The sequence below is a fragment of the Vigna unguiculata genome, chromosome 1 (assembly GCF_037176805.1).
Source record: "Vigna unguiculata cultivar grain cowpea cultivar isolate G323 ecotype 2 chromosome 1, ASM3717680v1, whole genome shotgun sequence".
NCBI lineage: Eukaryota > Viridiplantae > Streptophyta > Magnoliopsida > Fabales > Fabaceae > Vigna > Vigna unguiculata.
The window spans coordinates 29,599,827-29,612,375 of NC_140792.1; the positions used below are offsets into that span (position 1 = coordinate 29,599,827).

Genomic DNA, 12,549 nt, shown 5'->3' on the forward strand with positions numbered 1-12,549 from the left:
ATGACGAAAAATAGTGATTGATATGGGTTAATGACTAAATCATTCACTATTTCATGTTTTTCTTGTAGTGAATTATCATATATTATTCCTAAATATCATTATATATATATATATATATATATATATATATATATATAATTTTAACCACTTCAAACATAATTTAAAGTGAAAAAATTACAGTATGATTAATAATGAGTTGTAAAATAAAAAATAATTAGATAGAATATATCGAAATATTATTCTACATGATGAAAATAAACAATAAATAAAAATATTAAAAAACTAACAAATGTGTGTTTTAGAAATAATTTGAGAGACTATCGAAAGAAATCGCACAAAGGAAATCAAATGTATAATTAAGGTATAATAAGATGAAAAATACCTTAGAGAACTAAGAAAACTTTTCAAATATCAACATATATACTCAATAGTTGAAAAATAACGAAAATTATTTTAATGAAACAAAAGAGTTCTTCAAATTAAACAAAAATTAATAATAATAATAATAAGTAAAGATTTTTTTTTATATTACCTTAAATTGAGAGTATAAACATTCTCATGTGAAAGGAAAATATATAATACATAAAAATATTAAAAAATAATAGAAATATTCAAATGTGAGGCATAAAAAAATTTTAATTAACATACATCATTTTAACATAATTACATAAAGGTTATAATAAGATAAAAAATATATTGGAGATGCGAATGAGTTTCAAGACAAACAAATAATTAAAAGAAATAAGAAATAGAAAGTATATATATATATATATATATATATATATATATATATATATATAGATAGAGAGAGAGATAGTTAATTAATTATAAATATTTTAATAATTTAAACGGAGACGGAGATATGGCGGGGACAAGTATTATGGCGGGGATATGTACATCCTCATACTCATCCCCATACCCAATTGAAAAAGTCGGGGATTTCCCATACCCATACCCATACCCAGTCAATGTGAGGATTCCCCGTCAAAACAGGGACGGGTTCGGACAATATCCACGGGGACGAATTTATTTGCCATCTCTACATTTGGGTGTGTAGGAGGTGTTTGTGTGAGAGTAAATTATATTTTTTACTCTTTTTACTTTTACTTTTACTGAGGGGGCAAAAAGAGAATTTACAAATGTTTTGGGGTACTGGAGAAAGGCTTGAGGGTGCAGGGAGAAGCCCCAAGAATCCGTCTGAAGAACGAGGCTAAATAAAAGGCCGGTCCAAAGTTTTCGAAGTTCTAAATATGATGCCGAGAGCTTTAACATGGCAATTACTATTGTCACCCCATTCTTTTCCCATCATACCTTTTCAAAATTTAATTTATCTTCCAACCTTTAATCCTAAATACTTAGATTTCATTTGGCAAAGACAAAAAGAAAGTAAGAATATAAAAAAAAATTTGACTATTTACAAATATAAAATAGAATAGTAAATAAAAGTAAATGATAAAAATAAAATAAAATAAATTATTGTTATTATTGATATTTTTATTTACTTATTACGATTCTAAAAATTTCGTAAAAAACTGTCACAGTGACTTACATTTATTCTTTCAATTGTTTTAATTAATATTTTTTTTTTCTTAATCAAGTGAACTCTAAACTGACTATAGTTGATTATATTTTACAATTAGAAAAGAATATTTTAAAAGCAGAAATAGAAAAATATAAAAATGTAAAAAAAAGAAATCAGATAAGAATTATATTTATCTTTAATCCTATATTCATAAATAAATAAATTATTTTATAATAAAGACATAGGCTATTTTTACTCTAATTATTTTCATTTTTAAATTGGATCTAATAGTCAACTATTAATTCCTTAATAGATAGTAGTTAAAAGAGTTATTTATAGTGTTGATAATCACACGATAAAGGTATACAAATATTTCTATTATTTTTTCATTTAATAAATAATTTTTAAAAATTTACTTTCGCTGTTAACCGGTGTCGGATCACTACATTTATGTTAATCAGTGTTTTATTTTAAAATTTTAATTCCATGAATAAATAAAAAGTGAGAAAAAGTAAGATTAAATTATTTAATTGTTATTTAAAATTACAATCAACATACACTTTCCTTCTTAGGGAGGAGAGTATTAAACTTTTGTAAAATGTATTTTTTTTTTAAACAATGTGCTAAACTTTATTTTTGACCCATTTGATTTTCTTTTAGGAATATCAATCGCATAAACTTTAACTTTCATATGATTTATCTTTAAATTAAAACATTTTTTAGTAGTCATTTGATCTTTATAGAGAATATCTTTTAATGATTTGACTATATATATACATGAATAATTTTGTCCAGATAAAATAGTTACCTTTAATGATTTGACTGTATAAGAAACGAAGTAGTGTTTAATAATTTTGGGCAAATGAAAATTAAAACTTAATCCAATGAAAAAAAATTATCAGCAAACACGATTCCTTTTTGTTTTAAGATCTGATTAAAACTTAATCAGAATAACTCACTTTATGTAATACTAAAACTGATAATTAAAATTTTTATTTCATAATGATAATATACAACCAAAGCAGTGGGGTTAATTACACACCAACCAAACCACAGAAATGACCAACCACAATTTTCTCTCACTTTTTTTTTCACTCATAAATTCAGATCACAAGAAAGCAAGAAAAGAAGTCACAGCCCTCACTACTCTGGTCACATACACCTGCATCAGACAAAAAGGAGAAAAACAAAATCAGAACAAACCTTAGTCATTATGTTCTGTGCATTGATCAAAGTAACAGAAGAAAACAAGATCAGAAATTTCCTAGTTCATCCTCATGGAGAATGTTGAGAGAACATACACAATATAAGAAAAGGAAAAATTTACCTTAGCTTAACATATATAAATATATATAGGTGATGCAGCAGTGATATCTAATCACTGTCACTGCTGCTGCTGCTGTCATGGCCATGGCCATCTTCATGTTTCTTCTTCTTCTCCTTCTTCTTCTTCTTCTCGCCCTCACCACCTTCACCGTGGAGCTTGTCCTTGATCTTCTCTACGAACCCTTCTTTGTGCTCTTCTCCATGGTGCTCGGGTTTGTGCTCCCCTTTGTATTCACCCTTGTGCTCACCATGATGCTCTCCTTTGTACTCACTGTGTTCACCATGGTGCTCCCCTTTGTGCTCCTCCTCTTTCTTGTGCCCTCCCACATGAAGGGTCTCTCCGATCTTGTGAATGATTCCTGACATTCTTCTTTCTCTTTCGCTTTCGCTTCTTCTTCTTCTTCTTTTGGTTTTGGTTTTGGTATGTTCTTACCCCAAGAGATGAACCCTATTTATAGGAAGAAAGTGGCACTTGGGAAAAGAAAATATGCTATCCATCTGAAATTACTCCAATGACCATCACCGTGTTCATTGCGTGTAATCATTTATAAAAATATTTTCTTTTACAGTCTGATACCTCACACGATCTTTTTTATATACTTGTGACAGCTGTGATGTTATTATGTAATTTCTAAGATCAAATCGAATGTGGTGTTTTAGTTTACCTGGTGATTACTGTGATTTGTAAAATTGAAAATTAATTATGTTTTATTTAAGAATTAATCAGAGGTGTGAAATAAAAGTATGTGAACATGAATTAATCAGACAAGGACGTAGGAAAAAGCTTTGGGCCTAAAAGAAACCAGGTGTCGAGTGGTTAGGGTAGAGACAATTGTGTCGTTAAAATTTGTGCATTTGTAACCTAACTGTAGCTCTTCTAGTGTACCACGGCATCTGTTGAGAGAAACATCATATGCTTTTACGAAATGCAAAGACAGAAAAAATCTTAAAGTTGGATGCGGCAATGTATTATGCAAATCATGACAATGTCTGTCCAAAACTTTGGTTAGGTACATTCTATTATAAGCTATGGACTATATGTTTTGTAAAGTTAATTGACCTTGCATTCTAGATTCTACTTTGAGAACCATTTTTATTTTTCTTTTTCTTTTTTCATTTCAAAAACAAAAGCTAGGAAAAGTTGAAACTCTATGATAGATACTGATTAACCTAACAAAGAGAAAAAAAAAAAAGAGGTATGTATGAGGGCTTAATTTAGTCCAAATTCATAATATGATTCCCTTTTTTTTTTGTCCTCTTGTTTTAAAACAAAGAATACAATGCAACTTTAGTAATTATATGTGATTTTTTTTTCATCTTATTTTTTCTCAATAATTTAGAACATTGTAGCTTTAGTCTAATTATGAATTATACACACACTTATCTTTCTATTTCAATTAATTAAATGTTTGATGCTAATTTAAATAAATAAATAATTTGAGTTTATAAATGAATTGGATCAACTCAAACATTTAAAAATTAAAGATTAAATTAAATATGTTTTTAGTTTATAAACTTAAAATATAAAATTAAATATTTATATCTATTGTTCGATTTTCAAACTTTAAAAATCAGTTCATATAAAATGTCATTTTAGACTAGTTTACACAATTTGATACTAATGTTAAACCCAAACACTTTCTAACACACAAAAAATTAGTGTCAATAAATTTTAATTTCATGTCTTTTTTAAAGAATTCCTAAATCATAAAAGAATCGAGGAGCGTGAGACTAAAATTATTACTTGACCTAAACTAAACTATGGAGGATAAAAGAGTAAAAACAAGTCTATGGTAGATTAGAAAAAAAAAGAAAAGTAATTGTAGTATTTTAAAAATAGTTTAAAGCATGATGGATTAATTAGGGTAGCGTGGAATAAGGGAGAAGGTGACCCACCGACCATTATGGGCCATAAATGAAAGATCCGAAAGAGGATAAGATGGGCCCACTTTCCGTATCTGAAGAAGAGAAAGTAGGAAAGAACGTTATTCCCACTACCCTCTTCTTTTCGTTACCGACTTAAATTTAAAATACAATTTTTTTATAAATAATCGATTTAATTAAAGCGTTAATACCTTATAAATCTAAATACTTTAATAATTTCTTTATAATAGTTGATAGTTATTTCTTTTGTCTGATTCGTTTTGGAGATGACGCATGGATGGTTATAATCCTGCCGACACCGGTTGAACGGGAACCGCCACTGACAGTTTTGTTCAGTTTTTGAGAAATAAATATAAATAATAATAATAAAACTTTTGATATGAGAAAAAGTAAATAGTACCCTGCTGTCGAAACGGTTTCAGATATTTTATTTTACTAGATCTAAATATATTTAAATATTACGTTAGATCTAGCCTCATTAAAATAGTTTGAATGGGTATATATGATTTCTTAAATAATTATTTAAACTAGGTCAATGGGTACTCCACACGATAAAATGGTTGGTTTCTATAATTTGAAAAAATTATTATTTTCTTGTTAATTATTTTACGTTTTCTCAATATTTATATTCTATATGTATTTTATTAAATAATGAATCTGAATAAATGATAATAAATTTTAAATTCAAAAATTAATGTTAAGGTGAGAAGAGTATTTTAAGATATAAATTTGATTTTCAAAGTAAGTAGATTATGAATAAATTTGAGGTGATTTCTATTAGTGGTTTATATAAATGGAAAAGTGAGGAAAAAGTGGAGACACTTTTTGTAATTTTATGAAAATTACAATAAATTACTATATATTATAATAAATAAATTGTAAGCACCATTTTTTTTTGTTTTCAAAGCAAATGAGCTCAGCTTTAGTGGATAAGGGTCCATAATCAATTTATAACTCCCTTTCTAGAGACTAACTCTCAATCACTAACTCTCATTCTGACTTCCAAAACTGAAACATCTCATCATTTATTTTCTCCTTTCAGAAGCTGAGCTAAGGCTTGAGTAAGATCCTCTTTCGAACTAGCTGAACAGTTCGTCCCTCTGTGTAAGTCGAACTTAAAACCCTTATTTGTTTCTTTTCTTTTCGGTTACAGTCCTGGCATGGCACCGTTTGTGATCAAGGAACTGACTGTGTCTTCTATGTTCTTATTTCTAACTCCTTAAGTTGTAGACGTGCGATTTTTCTCTTATGTTTGGTCTTGATTTTAGTTGGTTTAGCATTTGTTAAGTAAGGAAACCTAGGACTTTAAAACCTTTTTTTTAGTGTCTTGAATGTTTTTGTTGTTGAATCGTGCTTAAAATGTTAGTTTGATGTTCGTGGTTGTATTTTTTTTAGTTTTGTTGTTTGGGATTTTGGGTTTTTGCATGTTGAAACCTGTGGAAATCTGCTATTCTAACTTAAGCGAGAATTTTTAGCTTAAGCGAGATCAGTCTAGCTTAAGCAAGAATTTCTAGCTTAAGCGAGATCAATATAGCTTAAGTGAGAATTTCTAGCTTAAGCGAGAACAATAGAATTTCACTTTGCTCTCTATTCGAATTTTAGCTTGAGCGAGATCGGTCTAGCTTAAGTGAGACCAGTCTAGCTTAAGCAAGACCAATCTAGCTTAAGCGAGAATTTCTAGCTAAAGCGAGATCAATCTAACTTAAGTGAGAATAACTGCAGAATTTTAATTCTTTACTTTAACTTGTGATTGACTGAGTTAATGTTAAAAATATGATGTATGAAGCTATGCATGAATGATGTGGCATTTTTTGACCTGTACTTGATGTGTTTAGCTTGGGATGATAATAATTATGAGATAACAAGTGGAATGTTGATGGTAAAAGAGTTTCAAGGGAAATTCTTGGTGATGGTGTGGTTAGTGTATGCCTTGATATAGGAGATGTCTAGATAAGGAAGGTATTATGAACTCTAATAATCATTCACACTCACACTCACGTAGAGAGAGTGATTATCTGGTGAGAGTGGTAGGAGATCCTTGTCTTGGGAAGAGTTTGAGCCTGAGACATATTGGGATTAACCTTATGATTGATTGGGTAATAACCCCTTGTGGCTAGACTCTGCATAGTTTAAAAATCAACACTGGTGCGTACTTCCTTAGAATTATATATCAAGCGCATAATCTGGAATAATTGAGTCAGAGGTCTTGCATTGCTTGTCATCACATGCCTTGTATACTTAATAATTTATGTGTTTATAATTTGCTTAAGGAATGGCCTGATCATTTATATGATTATCACTAGCTTACCCTTTTTGTATGTGTTGTGTTTTTTGTATGGCTTTTCCCTTTTTGCAATTTTCACCATTTTTTTTGGTGTGAGCAGATGTGAAAATACTTGGTAGTCGCCATGCAGATGGGCATGCTGCAGTGTAGTTTAGTTGTTTGTTGGATCTGGCTCACTACTGAGCCTATTTTGAAGAACTTTTCTTTTAATTGAAATTCAATTGCTTTGTGAGCAATCTTTTGTCAAATTGTTTCATGTTTAGATTTTGTTTATGACATTGTGTTGTGTCTTTGGCTTTTCCTTCCCGTATATTATGGATGACTATAATGGTTGATACCTATATACTTCTTGTCGCGTGCTCTTTTTATATTATAACTATGTGATGCATCATTTATTAGAAAAATTCTATTAAAAATGAGATGTCACATAAATAAAATTATTTAAATTTCTATTTTTTATTATTTTTTCTAATAAAACAACTGTTAGATAAAAATTATTTATTTTGAAGAAATAATCGTTATAAAGATACTTTTCCTTCTTACAAAACACATAAAGTTGAATATATAATGAGTTGACCATTAAAGAAAAAATTGGATAAATATGGCACGGAGGTATAGAAATTATTAAAGAAAAAAGTAACTCTTTGGTTCATAAACATGTCCTATTAGTGTTTATAAAACTTTTGCTTTGGATCATTCTAGCTCAAAAAATATGTTAAGAACCTACAAATGAGTTATATATCGAAGATGTTCTACATAATGTATACAACAAAAGACTAAAAAAAAATTATTATGTCTTTTTCATCAATTTTTATTTTTTATTAAACTCGTACAAATAATAAATTTATATGGAGTAATATGAGTTTTGTTGTTCAATGGAAGTTTTCTTGATTTGGTATGTTATCTCTTCAATTCTTTGTATGGCCTCAAGTAGTTTTTTAAGACATGGTGAAACACACCTTTGTCACCACATTCAAACTAAAGACCTTAATAAACTCATATTTTTTAGGAATTGAGATAGCACAATCCAACAATGGAATTGTTATTTCTTAATGAAAATATGCATTAGATATTTTAGATGAAAATAGGTTAATAAATTCAAAGTCTTTTGACACATTCATGGATCCTAATGTCAAACTCTTACCTATTCAAGGAGAGTCATTGTCAAATTTTGACAAGTATAGGAGATTAGTTGAAAAATTCAACTATCTTAAAACTATTCATTCTAACATTTCTTTTGAAGTTAGTTTGGGGAGTAAATTTCTTAATTCTCCATATATAGACCATTAGAATGTTTCCATTCATTTGTTGAAGTACATTAAAGGTTCTTCTGAAAAAAGATTATTATATGGATTCAATAATCACACTAAAGTTATAAGTTATTCAGGTGATTTGGTGATAGGAGAAAGAAATAAAAAGTTGTAGCAAAATCTAGTGTGGAAGCATAATTAGGGAAGGTCATGTGGGCTTGGCCCGACGGCCGTCCTGCCGAAAAAACGGGGGACGCGTCAAGATATTGAGCTCGTTGGCTCGAAAAAGCCTAGCCCACATAGCCTGCAACCCACGTGGGTCAGAGGTGAGGCAAAACAGGCTGGCTCACAAGTCCGCATAACCTAACACTCTTAAACTTCAACTTGTGGATTCACGTGTGAACCAATTTTTGAACTCTTTTCGACTATTTTTTATTGGACTGCTCTTTATTGGATTATTACACTATTTTTTATTAGTGAGATGTGGTTGCTTTGCATTCTTAATGTTCACATCCATAACTTGTTTTAGTGTAGAATAAAGCTTTGTTGAGCTTGTAAAATATGACTTTCGTTGGATGGTCTTTAAGAAATATTTTATCTTCAAATTAATTTGATCAATGCATGTACAACTTTGCATTTTTAAAATTATTTAAATGCAACAATTTAATTTTTTAAAATTATGATGCTCCAAAAATGTGGGCCAACCCGTGGACTCACGAGCCAAAAGGAATATGGGGCAGGTCACATATTCCAGCTCGCGTTTTCTAAGCGGGACGGACCAACCCGGCCCACAATGTGCGGGCCTAATACGGGTCAGGCCTAAATAAGTCGCTAGCTCGCATTGTCACTCCTAAGTATAATATAGAGTTATGGTCTTAGATACTTTATGTTTATTTGACTTGAATAATTACTAAAATAAATATAATTTGGAAATTCATTTTTTAAGAAGCATTTATGTATCACAATCAAACAATTTTTCATATAAGCTCAAATATCGTCTTTTACTTTATTTGAAAAAAAAATTGTATATAAAAAAATTAATAATTTGATAATTTTAGTGATCAACCAGTAAATATATTTACTAAATCATCAATGAAATCTAAAATTAATTATATTTATACCAAACTTGAAATATATTATTTATAGTGTGTTAAATATTCTTATTCAGCTTATTATATTTTTGTTATTAAGTTATTAGATACAATGAGTTTAGACTTATATCTTTATATATATTTTTATATATAAATATATAATCTTCTTTATTCCATGAAGAATAAACCTCTCTTTTATTTCAACAAACGAAATAGATCATGATGTTCAAATTTTATTTAGATTAAAAATACCTTTATTATGAAATATTACTTAAATTAGTCATTTGTTTTTTCTTATGATTTTTTTTAATAAATGTACTTTTAGTAAACCTCGTCTTCTAGTTTTATATAATATTTTTAATTTCTTTATAATTCCTACAAGTGTTAAATGGTACTTAAGCACTAAAATAATTAAAAAATTATATATATATATATATATATATATATATATATATATATATATATATGAAAACTAAAATAAATAATTTTAAAAAATAAGAATCAGAATGTTCATTTTATACAATTAAAAGGTTGAATAAGTAATTAAAAAAAAACTCGATACTTGTTTACGTTAATTATATTTTACAAAGTAAATTACTTATTTTAATGAAAAATAAACTGCTAATATTTTTTCAAAATTTAAATTGTACAGAATAAATAATAAACATTGTAAATGTTTATTAACTGTTAGAAAATGAATTAAAAAAGAATAGTTAATATGAAAGAATTCATATTAAAAAGGAAATGCATTCATATTAAAGTAACTCACCCAATTTAAAAGCAAACGGCACTAAATTGGTACCGTGACTTTGAAAAACCTGTCCAATCAAACAGTCAAACATAACGGATAACCAAGACCATGCCATGCTCACGTTTTCTGTACACATATTTATACCTAACGGCTACGCCAAATGGATAGCCTTTTTTTCTTTTTCTTTTCTTTTTTTCACAAGGAAAAGCATAAAGTAAAAAGGACTATCTTGACCGTCACCTAATTTTGTGGTTGCAAATTAGGAAGAAAAAAAGGTTTTAATATTTACTCTCTTTTTTAATTTTATTCTATTATTTTAAATCATTTTAATTAATATCTTTTTCATCAAATTTATTGTAGTGACGTATGATATTTTATTCTTTGTGTGTTATTTTTCTTAATAAATTATTTTTAACTAATAATATATTATTTATTGTTCATAACACACATTGTTATAATGTTATTATTGTCAATTTAATGAATTGGAAAGGAATATATTTATTCGTTCTTAAAATATAGAACTGAATTGATGACGTTTAAAATAGTAAAATAAAATTGAAGACAATCATTTCAAAAACCTATTAAATAAAATTAATGTTCTACATTCCACATCCCTAACCAGATTTGGTTGTTTTTTACGTGCATGGAAAAAAAAGAAGTGGTTTTCTTCTTACGAAATTGCTGAAGTAAATCTTGAAAGTAGATAACCTTAATCCCTAATTAGAATATAGCTGACAAATTCTCTCTTCAAATGGATTTACATATTGCTTCATTTATAGTTCATTTACATCACATACTTGGAAAGTTCTTTCTTGTGGATTTTGTAGCATCTATCCCTGGAAATGAGTTTGACTTTATAAGGTAGGTGTGTTTGGTCTATTTTTGAAAAGTTGGTTCTATCAGATCTTTTATTTACATTCAATTTTTTTTTCTTATATTTGAGTTATTATTTATGGAGATATATTGTTCATAGAGTTGTCAAAATAAATAACCTGGCCAGACTCGATTCGACCTACTATAGGTTGGTCACTTAGTGAACCAATCCAATCCGACTCACTTATTAGTGAGCCAAAAAAATTTAAATCCAGTCCAGCTAACCATGAGTTGGTGGATTAGCGGTTCACTCAATTACAAAAAATACAATTTTTTTCTTTAGTCTAAAGTAAACTAAATTATTATTATTATTATTAAAATCTAAATAAACTTCAATATAATCTAAATACAATACAAAAGTATGTTAAACTCCAAATACAAATCAAAATCACAAAAATACAAATTACCAAATGACTAAAAAAAACAATCTAACTTGGCTCAAATGTAAAATCAAACATAATAAAATAAATCTTGTATGACCCTTTATTTGCGAGTTGGTGAGCTAACTCGGCTCACCACGGGATCAACTCGGATCAGCTGGATTCTAAGTGAGTCGGGTCAAAAATTAACCTATATTGAACTTTGTAAAAAAAATTCAACCCAATCCGACTCGAATCCGTGGTGGGTCAGGTTGGCTCGCGGGTTCCAACCCATTTTGATAGCTCTAATTGTCCATATATCTATACTTCCGACTTACTTAAGGTATAGAGCATTGATAATAGTAAGGAGACTTAATTTCAATCCATTTAATAGAATATTAATTAGATGTGTAGAGAATAAGCTGGTGCTGTTAGCATATGTTCAAAATAAATGGTTTAACATTGATAAGGGATTATAATGGTTGAAGAGATAATTGGAGGAGAAAAAAAATGGTATATTTAGTAATTGGTTGTAGTTTTATGATTTAAGTGTTACATGATAAATGTGTGTTTGAGTTAAGCTTGCTTAGGCACGGGATTACAAGTCACGCTAGAATATTGAGTCACCATTTTGAATCATTCAATATTGCTCAAGTGCAAGTGTAGATATTCAAGGAATGACTCTAGACTTTAGCAAGAGAGACACTAAGATAATTTCATCTTTTATTGAAAAATTGGAAGCTCAAGCAAGTATTAGAAGAAGTCACTTAAACGTTGAAGAATGAGATTTTGAAATATATGAGACTATAAAATTACACGTCAATGCTCAAGCGATAACGTAGTCATGGCATTGTTAATTTAGCAAAGTTAATGTTTCTAAAAGTTATTGGATTCTACCAATGATTATTATTGCTCAAAGATTGAAATAATGTTCAAGCAAGTAATGAACTCTCAATCAATAGTTGAGTGAACATTTAAGTGAGGGAGAGGTCAAACTAACTCTATTTTTCCTAGGTGTGACCGTAAGCCACTCAAATAAGAGAGATATCATATCCTGACTCAAGGTCCAAACAAGTAAAATTCTTGCTTTAAGTCTCTAAGGAAAAATATCTAAAATCTTTTAATACTAATTGCTTTAGGTCTCTAAAAATAAAAGACACCAAAAAATTTCTTTTAGTTTTAGACCTCTAAAAAATTTCAAAAAGTTTG

At 28.6% G+C, this 12,549-nt stretch overlaps 1 protein-coding gene across 1 annotated transcript; it reads right to left on the reverse strand.

Annotated features, from left to right (window-relative positions):
- Positions 1–2,481: 2,481 nt before the first annotated feature.
- On the reverse strand, positions 2,482–3,287 carry LOC114163546 (protein SRC1). The gene is made up of 2 exons (XM_028047852.2): positions 2,850–3,287; positions 2,482–2,684 (listed from the first exon to the last, which is right to left on the reverse strand). The coding sequence occupies exon 1, from the start codon at positions 3,212–3,214 to the stop codon at positions 2,897–2,899; it is 318 nt and encodes a 105-aa protein (XP_027903653.1). The 5' UTR covers positions 3,215–3,287; the 3' UTR covers positions 2,482–2,684; positions 2,850–2,896.
- Positions 3,288–12,549: the final 9,262 nt, after the last annotated feature.